This window comes from Panthera leo, chromosome E2 (assembly GCF_018350215.1).
Source record: "Panthera leo isolate Ple1 chromosome E2, P.leo_Ple1_pat1.1, whole genome shotgun sequence".
NCBI lineage: Eukaryota > Metazoa > Chordata > Mammalia > Carnivora > Felidae > Panthera > Panthera leo.
Genome location: NC_056693.1, coordinates 17,126,994 through 17,149,228, shown reverse-complemented (window position 1 = coordinate 17,149,228; position 22,235 = coordinate 17,126,994). Strand labels below are relative to the sequence as shown.

The 22,235-nt window shown below is 37.5% G+C and overlaps 1 protein-coding gene across 4 annotated transcripts in view; it reads left to right on the top strand.

Moving 5' to 3' along the window:
* The window catches only part of ZNF260 (zinc finger protein 260), a 56,561-nt gene extending 51,305 nt beyond the window's left edge, over positions 1 to 5,256 (top strand). For 3 of the 4 annotated variants that reach the window (XM_042920153.1, XM_042920155.1, XM_042920154.1), the window contains exon 3: positions 711 to 5,256. In XM_042920153.1, coding sequence (XP_042776087.1) covers positions 1,180 to 2,409 — 1,230 coding nt within the window. In that variant the 5' untranslated portion in view covers positions 711 to 1,179 and the 3' untranslated portion in view covers positions 2,410 to 5,256. The remainder of the gene's footprint in view (positions 1 to 710) is intronic. The other variant, XM_042920156.1, reaches the window with a different exon arrangement.
* The last annotated feature ends 16,979 nt before the right edge of the window (positions 5,257 to 22,235 follow it).

Below are 22,235 nucleotides of genomic sequence, written 5' to 3'. Positions count from 1 at the left end.
CATCCTCGTACTATCATTTGAATGGAGTTTCAGGAAGATACAGAATAAATATCTTATTTAACCATATGTCCTCTTTAATAATTCTATTTATTTTTTATCCTTTCATCTTAGGCTCTCCCAATCTTATGTGTTTGTTTTTTCATCCTGTTTGTTACCTGTTCTTTATATTTTATTTTACTGATTTATAAAATGCAAAAGTTACATTTAAAAACAGTTTGAGCAGGGTGCCTGAGTGGCTCAGTTGGTTAAGCCTCCCAACTCTCGACTTCGGCTCATGTCATGATCTCACAGTTCATGGTTTCGAGCCCCACATTGGGCTCTGTGCTGATGGTGCAGAGCCTGCTTGGGATCCTCTCTCTTTCCCTTTCTCTCTGTCCTTCCCTGGCTCGTGTGCACACTCCCCCTCTCTCTTTCTCAAAATAAATAAACTTAAAAAAATAATAAAAATAAAAACAGTTTAAACTACATGTTCCTGTGAATGTTATTTGTATTTAAGCTTTCTTTTTACTGTGGGACTAGGTTTGAAATAAAGAGTCTATTTTACAATACCACATTTAAAAATTTTTGTTAAAAATACTGGAAAAAATCACAAGTGTTAGTGTTGATGATGATGATAGCCACTTTATTGGATATTTACTACATGCTAGGCACTAAATATTTTACAGTTATTAGCTCTTTTCAATGATGATTTTGTTTTTATTCCCTTTTAGAAAAGGTCTGGGAAATTTATAAATAGATGAAGACTCATCATGGAAGACATGAGAGTTAAGTCTCATCTTTCTCCATGAAAATATAGTTTAGAAAAAAACGAGAAAACCTGGGCATAACAGAAAAGTATTTCCTTTGAGGACAGATGTTGATTCTTTACGACTACATCTCTATGTATGAGACTCAGTTTAAGAGAGTTCAGAACATAATTTATACTCAAATATAAGTGAAGCTAAGAAAGAACCATTAAGAATACAATTGATATTATATGTTTCATCCCAATCTGTAATTGTCTAATCTCAGGATAAGCAATGTAAGTCTTTCATCATAAATTCAGCTTCATTAGATACCTGAGAATTAATACTGGAGAGAAACCTATGAATTTGGTGAGTGTGGAAAAGCTTTCATCTATGTCACATTGTCAAGAAATACTGAAGAATTCTTGTTGGAAAAAATATCTGTGTGGTAAGAATGTTGGAAAGCCTGAAGCCTGAAGCAGATCTCCTTCAGCATGATCAAATTCATACTAGAGAGAAACCTCATGAATGTAATGAATGTGGAAAAACCTTCAGCCTGAAGGAAAACCTCATAGAGCATAAGAAAATGCATACTGGAGAAAAATCACATGAATGTACTGAATGTGGTAAAGTATTCTCTCGAGTCTCATCCCTTACTCTACATTTGAGAAGTCATAGAGGAAAGAAACCATATAAATGTAATAAATGTGGAAAAGCCTTCAGTCAGAAGAGAAACTTCCTTTCTCATCAGAAACATCATACGGGAGAGAAACTCTATGAGTGTGGGAAAGCTTCTATTCAGATGTCAAGCCTCATTAAACACCAGAGAAATCATACTGGAAACAAACCCTATGCATGTAAGGAATGTGGAAAAGCCTTCAATGGCAAATCATATCTCACTGAGCATGAGAAAATCCATACAGGAGAGAAACCATTCGAATGTAATCAATGTGGAAGAGCCTTCAGCCAGAAGCAGTACCTCATTAAACATCAGAATATCCACAGTGGAAAGAAACCCTTTAAATGTAATGAATGTGGAAAAGCCTTTAGCCAGAAAGAAAACCTGATTATCCATCAAAGAATACATACTGGAGAGAAACCTTATGAATGCAAGGGGTGTGGGAAAGCTTTCATTCAGAAGTCAAGCCTTATTAGACACCAGAGAAGTCATACAGGAGAGAAACCGTATATATGTAAAGAATGTGGGAAAGCCTTCAGTGGCAAATCAAATCTCACTGAGCATGAGAAAATTCATATTGGAGAGAAACCCTATAAATGTAATGAATGTGGAACAATCTTCAGGCAGAAGCAATACCTCATTAAACATCACAATATTCATACAGGAGAGAAACCCTATGAATGTAATAAATGTGGAAAAGCCTTCTCTCGAATCACATCACTTATTGTACATGTGAGAATTCATACGGGGGATAAACCTTATGAATGTAAAATATGTGGGAAAGCCTTCTGTCAAAGCTCATCTCTTACTGTTCATATGAGAAGCCATACAGGTGAAAAGCCCTATGGTTGTAATGAATGTGGAAAAGCCTTCTCTCAGTTCTCAACTCTTGCTCTGCATATGAGAATCCATACTGGAGAAAAACCTTATCAGTGTAGTGAATGTGGGAAAGCTTTTAGCCAGAAGTCACATCATATTAGACACCAGAGAATTCATACTCACTAAAGCTCGATAAACGCCTTGAATTTAGGAAAAGCTTCAGCAAAACTCAGACTTAATGGTATACCAGAAATTCATTTTATAATAAAGTGGCTTGAATGTGGAAAATACTTCAACAAATCAAAACTTAAATACTAACAATTTTAATAAGTATCATAGTTTAAAAACCTATGCTCCCAAAACTCCCACAGCAAACATTGTTAATGATGTACTTTTAGGAGCAATCTCATTGAAGTAAGTATGGATCCAGTCATGGACACTAAGCAGCATGGTTCTGGAAGGCCTACCTGATGCATTAAGACAAAGATATGAGAGGTATAAAGATTTTAAATTAAGAGACAAAATTGTCATTTTTAAAATTTTTTGCTACAGATGTAATCAAAAGTATTTGTTCTTGATGCATTCATAGAAATCAAAGATTGGGACAGAATATTGTATTCAGAAACATGCATGCCTTTATGGGGAATTGTTAATTGATAGAGATGATAACAAAAGTTGGTAGGGGAATTATGGATGATTCAAAAAATGGTCTCAGGGTAACTGATTCTTCATGTGGAAAAAATATTGGATCTCTGCCATAGTAATACATTAAAGAATTTATTATGAAATCCAAAAGTATTGTAAAGACCAGAATGCAAAAAGCAAAACTTGGTAACATAAGAATTTTATAGGAGAATGTTTTTAAAACCTCCAGTAGGAAAGAATTTCTAAAATAGATTCCAGAACACACACTCTTGAGTGTATATGCATATACCCAAGAAACTGATACATGTACTTAAGTTAGGGAGTCATGTATCTTTATGTTCATTGCAGCATGAATTACATTAGCAAAAAATTGGAAACGTGTGTTGCTTGTGAAATGGATAAATACAATGTGATATAGGCACACAGTAGAATATTCTCTAGTAGTTAAGTATAACAGATTATATATATAAATAGAAAGACCTGAAAAATCATGTGGCGTGAAAAAAATGAAGAGATCAATATGTTATAATCGTTAGCTCTGTGAATTTGAATGAAATCAACACTATTATTAAGCATTAGTTATGGAAGAACATTTTTATGGAAAACTGAAGAATGGATTGGAAGGATACACACTCATTTCCCAAAAGTGATTGCCTCTAGAAAGAAAGGTAGCAGAAAAGAAATGGGACCAAGCATGGTTGTTAAAGGATATCTCAGTTTTGTATCTAAATACCATCATTAAAAAGAAATAAAGATTCCAACTAAATATAACAAAATGTTAGTTAACTCTGGGTTGTGGTAATATATGTGTTCTATTGTTTGTGCTATTCCTGAAAATTAAAAAAGATAAAGATAGGAGTAGGAAAGTTGTACATGCAGTACATGTAATAATGGACTCACAATCCCAGGCAGATGCTACTATTTTATAGAAAATATTTCTAAAATCATACCTTTATTAGAAGTTATTTTTTTTAATTGGATGGTAGCTTAAATTATTTAAATGTACTCTTGCATGTCACATCACTAATATGTGTGGTCTCAGAAATTAAAGCATGATTCTGCAACAGGTTAAGTGGGTTACATACATTTAAGAATCATATGATTTAATAATACTGGCACAGACTTGATACTACTAAGAACTAGTTTTTACTGAAACATCAGAAATTTTAAGAGTCCACATAACTAGTATTAGCATTAATAATTTGAGATTTTTAAAATGAAGAAACCAAGTTACTCTTAAATTTTTAAATATGCCACTGAATAAAACTTCAACTCTTGCATTTTACCTTCAATTTTAACCTCAGACATTTTTATTCTCTATTCTGCCAGATATAATTGATAGATCCCCTGTTTGTTTGTTTCTTTGGTGAAAATGGTGCTAAAAGAGATCTGAGACCTAAACAGTATTGTTTTATGTGAAGCAAATCTTTTTGCCAATTTTTGTTTACTTGATCCCTTTCCACAACAACTTGACACATAAAGAGTTGTTAGTGCTCTTTTTGAAGTGATAAAAATGAGTATGCAATATTTAAACCTTAGGCATATATCAAATATATCAATTTCTTTTAAATACAAAATAATGAAATGCTAATAAAACCATAGTACTACACCACTTATTAGCAGTTTTGAAGATTGGTTTTAAGATTATAAATTCCAGGGGTTGTTTATGTGTTTTCATGAATCTAAATTATCCTCTATTTTCTTCCATTCTTCATTAAACATTCCCCTTGTATTTCTTAAGTGTTTTGCCCTTCCATTTGTACAGCTTTGAAGTCACCAGAGCAATTTAGAACTCTTAATTTAGACCAAACTAGGAGGATTACCTTTTGGTGCCTGCAGTGGGTTGGTGCCAAGGTGCAACAATGATTACGATAGTCAGATAGAGTAAGATGAGTAACACCTGGGATACTGTATACTGTAAATTTACTCTGATATTCCCTACTGATTCAACTTGTTGCTAGTTATTTGCCACCACAAACAACCCTACAGTAAACATTTTTTTTTTAACATTCTTAAAATCAGACCTTAAATTTCAGATATTTTTATTTCTGAGGCAAAAGATTGTTAGATTAAAGGACATATACTATTTTTTAATTTTAATAGATAATATCGGTCATTTTCAGAAACACATCTTTCCTCTAACCCTGCAATAGATGGTAATATACTACTTAAATTTATGTTTGTCTGATGAGCATACACCTCAACTGCTCTTAGATTTGCTGCTTTGTAAACTTTTGCATTGTTGGCTCATTTTCCTATAGGATTATTTATCTGTCAATTTTGAAGACCTCTTTATATGTTAGACGTTAGGAATTTGCCTAATTTTTGTCATAAAAATATTTTTCCATAAAAATATCTTAAATTTCTGTGTAATCGATATGTATTTTTTCTAAGCTTACGGATTGGTTAAAAAGATTGGTTTAATCTCTAGATTGTATATGTAATTTTTCTTAGGTTTTCTTGCAAGTTGTTTATTGTTTACTTTTTTCAATATGTAAATATTTAATATATCTAGAATTTATTTTTTAACGTCCTATAAAATGAAGATTCATTGTTATTTTCTTCCAGATGGGTTTCCAGTTATACAAGCACAATTTGTTAAAATAACCCATCTACTCAGCAGTCAGTCACATAGTTCTGACACCAATCTGCAGTGTCCACCAACAGCAATCACAGATTTGAACTGGCAATCAAAAAAACAGAATAGGCTTTAACCCAGCATTAGGTTTATTATTAGCTTTGTCCTGATCAAAACAACAACAACAACAACAACAACAAAACCACCTTTACAATACTGCAACTACCCAAGCAAAGATAGTTTCGAGGACCTATGTACTGCTGAAGGGAGAAAAGGTCAGAATGGGTGCAGTTCACCTAAGCCCTGGGAAACAACGTTCTCACCCAGGATATCTTACTATAACCCACCACTGCATCTGCATGGTGTACCCCCATCACATGGGCACACCCAGTTGTAAGACTGAAACCCACTTAAGCACAGGGAAGCTGCTACCTTGTTTTCCCAAGACTTATGATACCTTAGTCATATAGGCTAGCCATGTCTTCATGCCAATTCACAGCTCTTCCCTCATCTAGGTACAGGATACAAATGAATCTACAGTAGTGTTTTCTTCAAGGAAACTGGTATGAAGGCAAATCTAAGGTTCTCTTTCTACACATGGGTCAGTAGGAAAGGCCTGTTGTTTTTACCAGTACCATCCTTTTCCTATTTAACTGACTCAGTTATGCGATCCTTTAACCATATGATCTTTTCTTCATTCAACTGAAACTGCCTGTAGTTTCACTTGTACCAAAACCTATTCTGTATTTTCATTTCACTAATTTATTTTTCTACTTCTATACTAATACCATATTAACTGATAAACTGATTTAACACTAGCCTTACTGCGTTTTGATACTGCATATTAGACCAAGTCCTCGCTGTTTTTCATAGTTTTATTGGCTATTCTAGTTTTCTTTCTATATAAATGAAGATGGTGTTCTCAAAATACAAAAACTCTTTGATAGTTGGAATTACATTAAATTTATATATTTATTTTGAGAGAAATGACATTTTTTATTTTAAGTCTTCCTGACCCAAATTGTAGTGTGCCTTTGCATTTCTTCAAACTATGATCATGTCCTTCAGCATGAGGGTTCTGAACAAAGTAATCTGAATGCCATCCCTGCTTAATATTATATTATAGAAAAAGTTTGTTAGTTGGGTGAATAAGAAAAATCCCTATTATGGACTAAATGTTTGTAGCCCCCCAGAATTCATATGTTGAAGCCCTGATTTCTATTGTGATGGTGTTTGGAGATGGGGCTCTAAGTAATTGGGTTTGGATTAGGTCATGAAGGTGGGACACTCATGATGGGAACAGTACCTTTATAAGAAGTGGGAGAGAGATTATAAGAACATAAAGAGATTTCTTTCCATTTGTATACACAAGTCCTGTGAGTGCAGGACTTCTTTCTGTAGACAGAAAGAAGCTGTCTACATACTAGGAATTGGACCTTCACAGGATTTGCCAGCACTTTGATCTTGGGATTTCCCAGCTTCTATAACTGTAAGAAATAAATGTCTGTTTAAACCACCCAGTCTATGGTATTTTGTTGTAATGCCCAAGATAAGACAATCCCTTTCCTGCTTAATTCTACTGGGCTCCTAATAAATGGTAAAACAAAAAGCACTTTTCATTAGGAGAGTAAAATTCCAACTCCCATTATTAATAAGGTCTATAATTTTAATTTAAAATTGTTTTTAACGTTTATTTTCGAGAGACAGAGACACAGTGGACTACAAATCCACAGAAATCTGGGGCAAGACATGGATAGAGACACACAATAGATAATACACAGCCTGAAGGAAAAGCTAGGGTAAGACTCAGGGAAATTAGGGTATTCAAAATCAGATGTATATATGGGGGATTTAGAAAGGCATACACCTGCCCATCCAAGAAGCATACTAAAGAAAGACCTGAGAAGACAAGATTCACATCCAGATAATCCCTAAATTCAGAGAAATCCTAGATAAATTGTAAAGGAGTATCCCAACACAGAGCCAATCAGCAAAGACTACAAAAGATGATGGTTGTGTGGTGGTGTTCTTTTCTTTCAGTTCCCAGCATTCAAAAAACTCTGTCAAACTAGGTAAAAATGGGTTTCAGTTCAAGATGGCAAAATAGGGAAGAACCAGTAGAATTCGCCTCCTCCTAGGACACACTGACATACAGCTACATATGGAGTAATCGCCTCAAAAAAAAACGTAAAGGCTGGCTAAGGGACAACTACACATTGGGCAAACAAAACCACATCAAAGCATGTAGGAGAGGCTGAGACAATCTCACCATAAACCTCAGCCCTAGAGTGGCAACCCACAACTGGGAGATAACTCAAAACCTGGAGCTTCTACGGGGAACAAGGAATTGAATGCCACATCGGGCAACTCCACTTTTAGGATCTTCACCTGAGAGATGAGCTCCGAAACATCTAACTTTTAAAACCAATGGGGATCACATCCTGAGACCCACAAGATTGTAGCAATCTGGAAGAGAGCTCTCAGGGGCAATCATGTCCAGATATAAAAAAATTTTTAAATTCTTTTTAGAAACCTCCATACTGTTTTCCATAAGTGGCTGTACAAATTTATATTCCCACCAACAGTGCACAAGGGTTCCCTTTCTCACATCCCTACCAACATTTTAGTTTAGTTTTTTTTTTTTTTTTTTTTTTTTTTTTTTTTTTAAGTAGCCATTCTGACTGGCATGATGTGATATTTCATTGTGGGTTTGATTTGTATTTCCCTGATGATTAATAATGAAATTCAGCATAAACTCAAGTAACATATGATCCAGCAATTAGCCTTCTGGATATTTATCCTAAGAAAACAAAAACACTAACTCAAAAAGTTATATGCAGCCCTGAGTTCACTGCAGCATTATTTACAAGAGCCAAGGTATAGAAACAACCTAAGTCTCCACTGATGGATGAAGAGAAAGAAATTGTGATATATGTGTGTATACACATACATACATACATACACACAACAGAATCTTATTCAGCTATAAAAAAGAATGAAATCTTGCCAGTTGCAACATGGATGGATCTTAGGGCATTTATGCTATGTGAAATAAGTCAGAGAAAGACAAATACCATATGATCTCTCTTATATGTGGAATCTAAAAAAAAAAAAAAAAGCCAAAAAAATACCAAGCTCTAAAATAAAGAGAACAGGTTGGTGGTTTCCAGAGGTATGGACAGTGGGGGTTGGAGAAATGGAAAATCTTTTTTGTTTGTTCAAATGAATTGGTTAGGGGTGCCCAGGTGGCTCAGTTAAGCATCCAACTTGGGCTCAGGTCATGATCTCACAATTCATGAGTTCAAGCCCCGCATTGGCCTCTGTGCTGACAGCTCAGAGCTTAGAGCCTGCTTCAGATTCTGCGTCTTTTTCTCTCTCTGCCCCTTCCCCACTTGTGCTCTGTCTCTTTCTCTCAAAAAAAAATAAACATTTAAAAAATGAGTTGGTTAAAGAATGAATAAATAGATGCTATTTACATCTGTTAATTTTACATTAATAGAGAAAAAAGCTAAAATTGAACTAAGGAAAAATAGTCAAGTGGTCACATGTGACAAGAAACAGTCTATGCAAAAATACTTTAGAAAAGTATCAGATTACACAGTCTTCAACAATCAAAAATAATGAACCTGGAGAAAGGGGGACAATCTAATTTCCAGAATTAACATTTTATAACAGTGCCCAATTTTCAACATAGAGCACAAGGCATTGAAAAAACGACATGACTCATTCAAAGGAACAAAATAAAAGAAATTGTCCCTGAGAAAGCCCAGTCATCAGACTTATGGGCAAAGACTTTAAAACAACTGTCTTACAGCATACCTGTAAGCATGCAGCTCTTGATCTTGGTGTCATGGGTTCAGTCCCCACATTGGGCACAGAGGTTACTTAAAAAAATGAAACAACTATCTTTTTATTTAAAATTTTTTAATGTTTAGTTATTTTTGAGAGAGAGAGACACAAAGCACAAGCAGGGGAGGGGCAGAGAGAGAGAGGGAGACACAGAATCTCAAGCAGGCTCCAGGCTCCAAGCTGCCAGCACAGAGCCTCATGCAGGGCTCGAACTCAAACCGTGAGATCATGACCTGAGCTTTGGTCAGATGCTCAACCCACTGAGCCACTCAGGTGTCCCAAAACAACTGTCTTAATATGGTCAAAGACCTAAGGGAAAAACATAGACAAAACTATCAGGAAAACCATATGAACAAAGTTAGAATGTCAACAGAAATTACAAAATAGTACCAAACAAATTCTGAACCTGTAGTATACAATAGCTGATATAAAAAAAAAAAAAAAAACTTACTAAAGGGGTTCAGTATCAGATTTGAGCAGACAGAAGAAAAACAACGAGTGAACTTGAAGACCATTAAAATTGAGTCTAAAGGGCAGAAAAAAACCAGAATGAAGAAATGTGCATAAGGGACAGACATCAGGACACTAATAAGCAATCCCTATTAAAATTCCAATGGCATTTTATATAAATAGAAAAACCCATCCTAAAATTCATATAGAATTTCAATGACCCTGGATAGCCAAAGGAATCCTGAAAAACAAGAACAAAATGGAGAATTTCTTACTCCTGATTTCAAAATTTACTACAAAGCTACATTAATTAAAACAGTATAGTACTAGCATAAGGACAAGCATATAGCAAACGGACTATGGTAGAGAGCCTAGAAACAAACCTTTGCATATATTGTCAAATGATTTGCAACAAGAGTGCCAAGAATATTTAATGTGAAAAAGACAGTCTTTTCAATGCATTTGCTGGGAAAACTGGATATCCACATACAAAAGAATGAAGTTGGGTCCTAACCTAACACCATATATAAAAATTAACTCAAAATAGAACAAAGACTTAAACTTAAGACCTAAACTCTTAGAAGGGGACACCTGGGTGACTCAGTCCATTGAGCATCCGACTCTTGGTTTTGGCTTAGGTCAAGATCCCAGGGTCATTGGATTGAGCCCTGTGTTGGACTCTAAGCTGAGCATAGAACCTGCTTGAGATTCTCTCCTTCTCTCCTTCTGCCCTGCTTTCCAACTCACACACACTTCTCTAAAATAAAAATAAAAAAATTAAAAAAAAAAACAAACCAAAAACCTCTAAGAAGAAAACATAGGTGAAAACTTCATGACATTGGATTTGGCAACAATTGTTTGGATATGACACCAAAAGCACAGGTAGCTAAAGAAAAAAATAGATAACCTGGACTTCATCAAAATTAAAAATGTTCGTATTACAGGTCACTATCAAGGGTGAAATGAAAAGACAAAAAAATTGGGGTACCTGGCTGGCTCAGTCAGCAAAGCATACAATCTTGAGGTTTTAATTCGAGCCCCATGTTGGGTGTAGAGATTACTTAAAAATAAAGCCTTAAAAAAAACCTGGAAAAGACATTTGCAATGCATATATTAATATCTAGAATATATTTAAAAAATCCTATAACATCTAGACATTTCTCCAAAGTAGATAGATATACAGATGGCCAATAAGCAAGTGAAAAGATCCTCAATGGCACTAGTTTTTAGGGATATGTGAATCAGAACTGCAATGAAATACCATTTACCCATTAGATTGGCTATTATAAAAAAGCACAAAATAAGTGTTGGCAAGGATGTGGAGAAATTGGAACCCTTGTCCATTGCTGGAGGGAATGTTAAATGGTACATTACTGGAAAACAAGTCAGTGGCTCCTGTTAAACACGGAATTACTATATGGTCCAGCAATTCCACTCTGGTGTATAAACAAAATAATAGAAAGCAGGGACTCAAAGAGGTATCTGTACAACTGTTTTCATAACAGCATTATTCATGACGGCTAAAAGGTGGAAACAACCTAAGCATCCATTGACAGATGAATGGATAAACAAAGTGTAGTAAACACATACAATGGCATATTTTTAGCCTTATAAAAGAATATGGATACAACATGGATGAACCTTGAAAACCTTATGCTACGCGAAATAATTCAGATACAAAAAGCACAAATATGATTCAACTTCTATGAGGTACCTAGTACAGGCAAATTCATAGACATGGAAACTAGAACATAACTTACAAGGAGGAGGGGGGATGCAGAGTTACATAGTTTCAGTTTGGGATGATGAAAAAGCTTTGGAAATGTATAGTGGTGATAGTTACACAACATTGTGAATGTACACCACTGCACTGTACAAAAATAGTTAAAATGGTACATTTTATGTTATGTGTATTTTACTACAATGTAAATATATTACCTGATAGCATGTGATGAGTAAATGTTAATAATAATAATTATCACATAGTATGTGAGGGGAGAAGTCTCATACCAATAAGTTGAAAAGCAATAATCCTACAAAATCAGTCTGAGCTGTGCGATTAAAAGAGTAATATTTGTTCAGACAAGGTAAAGATCAATACTGAGTCTTGTCTTAGGCACAAATAAAAATTAACATTAGAAGATTTTGTTTAAGTTTTTTTTTTTTTCAACGTTTTTAATTTATTTTTGGGACAGAGAGAGACAGAGCATGAACGGGGGAGGGGCAGAGAGAGAGGGAGACACAGAAACGGAAACAGGCTCCAGGCTCCGAGCCATCAGCCCAGAGCCTGACGCGGGGCTCGAACTCACGGACCGCGAGATCGTGACCTGGCTGAAGTCGGACGCTTAACCGACTGCGCCACCCAGGCGCCCCTGAGTTTTTTATTCTGAGAGAGAGAGAGAGAGCACATGTGCGTACGTGAGCAGGGGAGGGACAGAGAGAGATGGAGAGAGAGAATCCTAAGCAGGCATGGTGCTAATCAGTGCAAAGCCTGACGTGGAGCTCAGTCCCATGAACTGTAAGATAATGACCCGAGCCAAATCCAAGGGTCGGTCACTTAACCAACTAAGCCACCCAGAAGCCCCTAGAATATGTTTTTATACAGATAGAGCGTACAATGAAGGCAAATGTAGGGAAGAACACAATATAAGTAACATTAAGGAAACTTGAAATAGGGTACAGGAAGAGTAAATCTTACCTACTCTAGTACAATTATCTTCCAATAATTCCAGATTCTGTGACCCAAAATGCACTCATTTGGCATTGTCTCCATAAAGACCCTCAGTCATAAATGGAAACTATTTTCAGTGATCCTTCAAATGGGAAAAGGAAGAGTATGCCAGTTGGGCAGCAATTTTCCCATCTGCAAACATAGGGACATTTATTGAACATCTTTTTACATCCCAGGCCTTTAAGGAGCTGTGTGTTTTTATAAAAGCCTCAGTCATATACTTTGCCAAACGTCCTAAATACAGAGTGCATAAACTCTAATCTGTTTTGTTTTGTTTTTTTTTTTTTCATTAAATCATTGATTCTTGACCCCATCAAGTCAGGTCCTGTTGTTGACCAGTGGACATAAAATACGCTCTTCCCTGAGGCTTACACAGTATAGTACAGGAAACAGATTTGGGTCGGATAACCATAAAAGTTGTGGGACAGAAGCATGTGAAAAGATCTGCAGGACTACAGAGGAGCCTATGACAAATTTCAAAGCCGTGTCTGGTGAGGCTTCTCAGAGAAGGTGAAATTTAAGCTGAATCTTGACAGGTGAGAGTGACATCACTGGGCAGAGAAGGGAGAAAAGATCATTACCAGGCAAAGGATATCCTATGTGCAATTGGTCAAGGGCTGTATAACAGAAACTGTATATTTGCTATCCCCAAGTTAAGAGCAGTTCCCACCCACTTCACCTAGTTGATGCAGACTCATCAGCGCGGTGGTTAGTTTCTCAGGCAAGTAATCTCTGAGATACCCAAGTAGGGCAAAAATGGTATTTTTACTGCTTATCAAAATATATAAATCATGTAGCAACATGAAACTTCTGAAAATTTTATTTTGTTTTAATTCCAGTGCAATAAAATTTACATGTATTTGTATGACTGATAAATATGTCTCCCTAAACAGAAAACATGTTTATGTGTATTCACAATTGAATTTCACTGCTCTTTGCCCAGTTTCTGGACTTCAGAAGGTGCTCAAAAAATATGGAAGGGAGGAAGGAAGGAAGGAAGGGAGAGAGAGAGGGAGGGAGGTAGATACCCCACCTCCAAACACGACAAATGAGTTGCCAATAATTGATAGAAGTCTAAGATGAATCCCCAGGACTCCTGATTTCTGGTCAGGACTCTTATTGAACAACAAAAAGCTATATATAGGTCAGGGGAAATTTTTGTAGTTATTTTGAAATTCAGCATTTTCTGTTGATATGAAGATCTAGTGATATTCTTTCCAAATCACTGTACCTTTCTTTTTCATGGTCATCTCTCCAAGAGCTCTTAATATACTTGAAAGTCCATAAACTTTGGAAGCAATGATTTTTGCACCTTTCTCTGAGTATTAATATTCACAGTAATCATCTTTCAGGGAACTACAATATCTCAGATCTGACAAATATTTCCATTATCTGCCCAGGATAAGATGGCAATGACTTCTACTGTTCTTTTTTATTCTCTTCTCACAAGTGATTCATGGTGTCTTCATGAATGGAATACTAGGAAAAATGGTATTCATATTTGTAGATTTATGAAATATTTCCAAATTGCATTAAAAGTAGTTGTACCAATTTACAATCCCTTGACAATGTATGAGAATCCCCACCAATCTGTGTTCTCACTAACCCTTTTTAAAAAAAATTTTTAATGTTTATTTATTTTTAAGGGGGCGGGGAGGGGCAGAGAGACAGGGAGACACAGTATCCACAGCAGGCTTCTTGCCTCGGAGCTGTCAGCACAGAGCCCAAAGTGGGCTTGGAACTCAAGAGCTGTGAGATTATGACCTGAGCCAAAGTAGGATGCTTAACTGACTGAGCCACCCAGGAGCCCCGAACCCTTGTTTTAGCATGAATTTTCCTGGGTTGCCTGGGTGGCTCAGTCAGTTAAGTGTCTTACTCTTGATTTCAGCTCAGGTCATGATCTCACGGTTCATGGGATCATGCAGGGATCAGCCTTGCATTAGGCTCTGCACTGACTGCACAGGGCCTCCTTGGGATTCCCTCTCTCCCTCTCTTGCTACTCTTCCCCTGTTCATGCATGCGAACATGTGTGTACGCATGATCTCTCTCTCTCTCTCTCAAAAACAAATAAAAATAAACTTTAGAATGTGCTTTAAAAAAAAAAAAGACTAAGTTTCCCAAATATGTTGATTGTAGAATGGTAGCTTACTGTGGTAGTAATTTGCATTTCCTTTATTATATGTGAGGATAAGCTTCTTTTCAAATGCCTATTGTCCATCTAGTTTCCTCTTCTGTGGATTTTCTGTTCATATAACTCTTCACCCATTTTCTGTTTTTTGCATTTAAAAATAAATATGTGTGAACTGTGTATATACTCTGGATACTAATCTTTTGTCACTTATATGTGCTGCAATACTTACTCTCAGACTACAACTTTTTTCACTCTATGATCTCTTTGGATGCGTAATAGTTTTATTTTTTTATGTTTTATTTATTTTGAGAGAGAGAGAGAGTACATGCATGCACGAGCAGGGGAGGGGCAGAGAGAGAATCCCAAGCAGTCTTCAGGCTGTCAGCTCAGAACCTAAGGCAGCACTTGAACTGCCTTACTCACGAACTGAACCATGAGATCATGACCTGAGCCAAAATCAAGAGTCAGATGTTTAACCAACTGAGACACCCAGGCACCCCCTAATAGTTTAAAAAAAAATTTTAATGTTTATTTATTATTGAGAGACAGAGAGACAGAGCATGAGCAGGGGAGGGGCAGAGAGAGGAGGAGAAGCAGGCTCCAGCCTCCAAGCTGTCAGCACAGAGCCCGATGCAGGGCTCAAACTCACAAACCACAAGATCATGACCTGAGCCAAAGTTGGACACTCAACCGACTGAGCCACCCAGGTGCCCCAATAGTTTTAAATTTTAATGTAATCATCTTTTATGTTTGCTTTTAGGATCTTAAGAAATATTTTCTAATCCATAGTCTCTAAGGCATTGTACTATATTTTCTTTCAAGAGTTTTACAGATTTGTTCTTTATAATTAGTTCTTTATCATTTTCCCCTTTTATTGAGATATAATTGACATATAATATTATATTAGTTTTGGGTGTACAACATAATGATTTGATATTTGCATATATTATGAAATGATCACCAAGATAAATTTAATTAACATCCAAGACCACACATAGCTACACTTTTTTCTTGTGGTGAGAATTTTTTAAATCTACTCTCTTAGCAACTTTCAAATATACAATATAGTATTATTAACTATAGTCACCACACTGTACATTATAGCACCAGGACTTACTTTATCACCGAAGTTTGTACCTTTAAACTGCCTTCATCCATTTTGCCTAGCCTCCACTCCACACCTCAGGCAGCCACCAATTTGTTTTCTCTGAGTTGGGGGTTTTAATTGGTTTTGTTTGTTGTTTTTCTCATAGGTGAGATCATAACGCTATTTTTCCTTCTCTGTCTGACTTAGCTCACTTAGCATAATGCCCTCAAGGTCCACCCATGTTGCCACAAATGGCAGGATTTTGGTTTTTAAATTTTTTTAAATTTTTTAACGTTTATTTATTTTTTAGAGACAGAGAGAGACAGAGCATGACTCCAGGAGGGGCAGAGAGAGAGGGAGACACAGAATCCGAAGAAGTCTCAGGCTCTGAGCTGTCAGCACAGAGCCCGATGCGGGGCTCAAACCCACAAACTATGAGATCATGATCTGAGCCAAAGTCAGACACTTAACTGACTGAGCCACGCAGGTGCTCCTCCTTCTTTTTTTATAGCTGAAAAATATCCCATTGTATACAGAAAACCTCTGATAACCAACATGTACATGAAAAGATGCTCAACATCATTAATCATCAGGGAAATGGAAGTCAAAACCACAGATATCACCTCATGCCTCTCTTAGAATGACTATTATCAAAAAGACAAGTAAATGAAGTTGAACATCATTTGAGGTGGAAAAAAATGTAAGACTGATGTCAAAGAAAAAACAAAGCCAAACAGCAGTTAAAGTGGTAAAAATTGATTTTATTCAGGACTAATTTCAATAGGGGAAAAAAAGACTTCAGTATTGAACCAAGCTTAATCCTGAATATAAGCATGGGCAAGTGGAAATGTATAGTCAGGGAGCACGGTGAGGGTCAGAGGATGTTAAAATTATAAGAGAAACACCAGGAGTAAGGGTCTGGCTAAACCAACTAAACAGGATTCTTGCTGAAGACAGGCCAGCATGAACACACAGCACCTGGGCGATGGTGGAGGATGAGGAATCTGATCAGACATCAAGGGTGATCACATATTAACGGTGGAGGATTCAGTTAAACTGACTGAGGGCTCTTACTAAATCTTGATTTTATAAATAATTGCACAGATAGGTCTAGGAGAAGGTTCAGGAGTCTAAAGTTTGGTCAAAGAATCTTTGTCACTGAATTGTTGGCACCTGAATTGCTGGGGGTTGCCTGGCTGGCTCAGTAGGGACTCTTGATCTTGGGGTCATAATTTCAAGCCCCATGTTGGGTGTAGAGATTGCTTAAATAAACGAAACTTAAAAAAAATTAATTGTTGGCACTTGGGCTAAACAAGACCTTGGGGTTAATTTTATTAGTATGCTATTAATGACCCATTTCAGAGACTTCTGTAGACAAATTACACATGTCCATTTACAGTTCAAAAGGATCTCCCTGGTGGCAAGGATTAGTATGGAAGCACTGGTCTCAAGAAGATGCAGGCCAGACTATAGTAATAAACTATAGTAATAAACTATTGATTTCAGAGAGTTATGGCCATATTCATTGAATTGACAGAAGGAAAGGCTTGGGAATGTTAGTGGAGAATGCATCTTTCCCATTCATCTATTTTTCAAGAGGAGAGATTATATTCCCTAAATACTGCCCAACTTTTTATTTCTTTCCTGGAGAGGCAGAGCAAAATAGTTGGCTAGAGAATTTATTGCCTCTCAGGTCCAAATTAACCTTTTGCTGCTTGATTGGTGAAAACAAACGTTTCCTTTTTAAACATTTTTTTACCAGCTGGCATAATGTTAAGCTTTATGATTAGAGGGTGCTGGAGAGACCTGCAGAAGGAAGGAATTGGCCTTGGTTCTGGAGCGGCTCCCTGTCCAGGTTTCTGACAGTAGGCTCTTCTCTACAGCTTTGCCCCACAGTTTACTCCAGTACAAACTGCCTCTGAAGCACAGCTTTCTCTAGCATTTGGCCACCGTGCTTTCTCCATTCTTGACCACATCAGAGACATCATAGCAGAGATCTTCAAACAACATGTGTCTATACTCCAGCTAGGTCTCTACTCCCTCTACACTCTTTATATCCCTACACATGCGCACTGGGGGACTCATGCAAGGCAGCACCAACCTCTGTCCCACAAAGCTACCTGGAGCTGCTCTGGCCCAAGCTCTTCACAGAGAAGGTGTTAGGTTCCTGCAGAGAAAGGTCTCTACAGCTCCAGATCCCAGTAGTGTCCACAGTGGTGCCCCAAACTCCCTCTACATGCCTATCTATCAGGCTCTGCTCACCTAACTGCCTGATAAATATGAATCATATCTGGGCCTGGGTAAACTGGTAAACTTCTCTGCCATCTAGTAGCCTTTGATGAAGTGTGAATTCTTTCCCTTCTAAGTTTGTCCTTCCTTGGGTGCTCTGCCTCAGCCCTGGAGTCCCTTCAGAGTCCCTTCCCATCTTAATAGTTACATTATTATTGTTGCTTAATAATTCCTTATATTAAACTTCCCGTTTTAATTATTATATAGTTTCCTGTCTTCAAATTAGACCCAGACTAATATGGAATTTGGAAGAAGATGGAGGCATGAGCAGCTCTAGCCCTACCTCTTTTCTCTTCTGCTGTGGAATCTGCCTGTCTGCATAGAGCATGCATTCCCCAATGCTCTAGGTCAAGACATGAAACTGGAGATTGAGAGCCTGTTCTTGCCACTGTCGTGATTCACTGGGTAAGTCTGTTTATTTTAATTTTTTTTAATGCTTATCTATTTTTGAGAGAGAGACAGAGTGCAAGCAGGGGAGGGGCAGAGAGAGAGGGAGACACAGAATCCACAGCAGGCTCCAGGCTCTGAGCTGTCAGAACAGACAGAGCTTGAACCAACGAACCGTGAGATCATGACCTGAGCTGAAGTCAGATGCTTAACCAACTGAGCCACCCAAGTGCCCCATGTTTTTTTTTTCTTTTTTTAAGTTTATTTTTGAGGAGAGAGCACACGCATGCAAGTGGGGGAGGGGCAGAGAGAAAGGGAGAGAAACTTAAGCAGGCTGACAGCACAGAGCCCAACACAGGGCTCAATCCCTCAAACCATGAGATCATGACCTGAGCTGAAGCCAAGAATTGGATGCTTAACTGACTAAGCCACCCAGGCACCCCCAGTCTATTTATTTCTGGAGTCCAGTCAGAAAGCTCTTTGGACCCCCACAGTGACCATACTCCAATTTGCCTTTTATCTGTAATAAAAGTAATATTTGGCCTCCATACATCTTAACTCTTTGTCTTAAATCTCAGTTAAATAACAACTCACAGGCATAAAGTGGAGTGATACATATTTGGCCTCTTCAGAAACCCTAGCATATAATGCCACATGACACACAACATGATATATAAATATTCAGACTAACTTTGCTTTTATGCTCTTGCCTTTTAGTAATTTCCATAAGTAACTTTGACAGGAGGAAAATCCAGACTTGCCACACATGATCTGTTTTTCCAGACCGGGATGAATGACTACTTGGACCCAAGATGGTTCAAACCACTGGGGAATGGTTTTTATTGGGTATTAGTGGGATGGGAAGAGTTGGAATTGTTATGAAAGAAGACTGAGAATGATACACGAGCACTTCCTGCTACACTCAAGCCACCATTCCAGTTGTCACATTCTGCTCAGTCATTCAGCTCCCTCAGAAGGTAGATTCAGATTAAGAAGCCAATCATAGATGGTTCTGGTTCAAGAGGGCAAACAGGAGGACATAAGACCTCCCACAGACACACCAAATCTACAGCTACATATGGAATAATTCCCTCTGAAAAAAATCCAGAAACTAGGTGAGTGACTGCTGTACATCAGGCAAATGAGAGAAAATCCATTTTTCTACTCCTACCCATTTGGGTAGGAGAGGATGACACACAATCTTTGCAAATACCCCACCCAGCACAGTTACAAACCATCAGGAAAGAACTCAAATCCCAACTTCTCCCTAATGAACAAAGCATTTGGACCACATGTATGGCACACCACTATAAAGCCTTATACTTGAGGGGCGCCTGGGTGGCTCAGTCAGCTAAGTGTCTGACTTTGGCTCAGGTCATATCTCACGATTCATGAGTTTGAGCCCCACGTTGGGCTCTGGGCTGACAGCTCACAGCCTGGAGCCTGCTTTAGATTCTGTGTATTTCTCTCTCTCTCTCTCTCTCTCTCTCTCTCCCTCCTCCTCCCCCGCTGGTGCTCTTTCTCTCTCTCAAAAATAAACATTAAAAAAAATAAAAGACTTATACCTGAGAGACAGTTCCCCAAAATATCTAGCTCTGAAAGCAAATGAGGATCTGTGTCCATGAGACCCACTGGCTATAGCAGACTAAGACATAGTACTTTACAGGCTCGGCTATCCCCCAAAGGCTCAGCACAGAGGCAGAAGACTGAAACTCCCAGTCTTAACACGAAAGAAGCCTATCTAAGTCATCTTAGAAGCTGTGAGCTGAGGGGCAGTTTTCTAATTTGACAAACATCGAGAGGCCAAATACAGTTCTCCCAAGAGACTAGGAACACCAGCAGGCACAATCTTTATGCTGTCCCTCTGCCACAACACAGGTCAGTGGGGACTCCAGGAAAGGAACTTGTGCATACAACTGACACTCTGGCTATGGTGGAGGCAGTCCAGAGGACACACCCCTTGGTAATCTGATTCTGGTGGCCAGTGGGTTTGTGTTCATTGGTTCAACAGACAGTAGCAAATTAAGGAACAGTTCTTAACTGGCTATCTGGCTGGGACTCAGTGCAGAGGAAGCAGACAGAATCACATATCTCCCAGTCTTCCACTGAAAGAGGTATATTTGCATACTTTAAAAGCTGTTGCTGAGGGTGTGGCTTCCAATCAGCCCAAATCTAGGCGCTGACTGAGATGCTTCCCTTTGTGACTGATAGGTCTTGGCACACTCTCAACAACTGGGAGCCATTAAGAACAAAGAAGGCTGCCTGGAAAAGCACAAAGGTTTAAGAAACATGGTTTCTTAAAAGCTAAGAGCATGGTTCATCTCTTAAACAAAGTCACTCCTTCAAGACTGAGAAAGGTGGCTGTTTTATCAAATGCACAGAAACCAACACAAAATAAAGGAAAATGAAGAAGAGAAAAATATGCTTCAAACAAAAGAGCAAGATAAAAACCCTAGAAATACACCCTAATGAAAAGGACATAAATGATCTGTCTGGTAGAAAGTTCAAAATAATAGTTATAAAGATGCCCATTGACTTCAGGAAACAATGCATGAACAAAGTGAGAATGAAGAGACAGGAAATATAACAAAGTACCAAACAGACAAGACAGACTAGAAAAATAAAATATAGAACTGAAAAATTAAATAGAAGGATTCAACAGCAGACTTGGTAAAATGGAAGAAAGGATCAGTGAAATGAAGACTGAGTAATAGAATCCGTCATTCAGAGGAGCAAAAAGAATTTAAAAGATTTATAAGAGATTTAAGGGGCATCATTAAGGAGACCAATATTTGCATTTTAGAGGTTTCAGAAGGAGATCAGTGAGACAGAAAGGGGCAGATAGCTTCTTCAAAGAAATAATAGCTGCAAAATTCCCTAACATGGGGGAAAAACAAACATCCAGATCCAGGATGCCCAGAATGTTACAAAAAAAGAAAAATCCAAAGAAATCCACACTAAGACATACTATAATTAAAATGTCAAAAGTTAAAGACAAGGAGAGAATCTTAAAGCAGTAGAAGAAAAAGAGCTTGTTATGAACAAAGGAATCCCCCCTAAGACTGTCAGCAGAAACTTTACAAGCAAGGAGACAGTGGTCCAATATATTGAAAGTGCTGAAAGAAAGAAAATCAACCAAAGCATACTCTACCCAGATAAGTTGTCCTTCAGAGTTGAAGGAAATGTAAAGAGTTCTGAAGACAAGCAAATTATGAAGGAGCTCATTACCACTATACCAGCTTTACATGAAATGTTAAAAGGACTTCTTTAACATTAAAGAAAGGACACTAATTAGTAACAGGAAAACATGAAAGTATAAATCTCTCTTGTAAAGGTAAATATATTCATAAATTCTGAATAATCTATTGTTGTAATGGTAGTAGGTTATAAACCTAGTATGAAGATTAAAAGACAGAATTCGTATGAATAATTATAACAAATAAGTTAACAGATACAGGAGAAAAGATGAAAACTGGTATCAAAAACATGAAACATGGTGACAGAGAATAAAAATGTAGAGCTTTAGAATGCAAATTCAGGGATGCCTGGGTGGCTCATTAGGTTAAGTGTCCAACTTTGGCTCAGGTCATGATCTTCGGGTTCATGAGTTCAAGCCCTATGTGGGGCTTTGTGCTGATAGCTTAGAGCCTGGAGATTGCTTCAGATTCTGTGTCTTCCTCTCTCTCTCTGTCCCTCCCCCACGGATACTCTGTCTCTCTCTGAAAAAGAAACATTATAAAAAAAAGAATGTAAATCCAATCATAATTTTTTATCAGTTAAAACACACTACTGGGGCGCCCAGGTGGTTCAGTAGGTTAAGCATCCAACTTCAGCTCAGGTCATGATCTCACAGTTCATGAGTTTG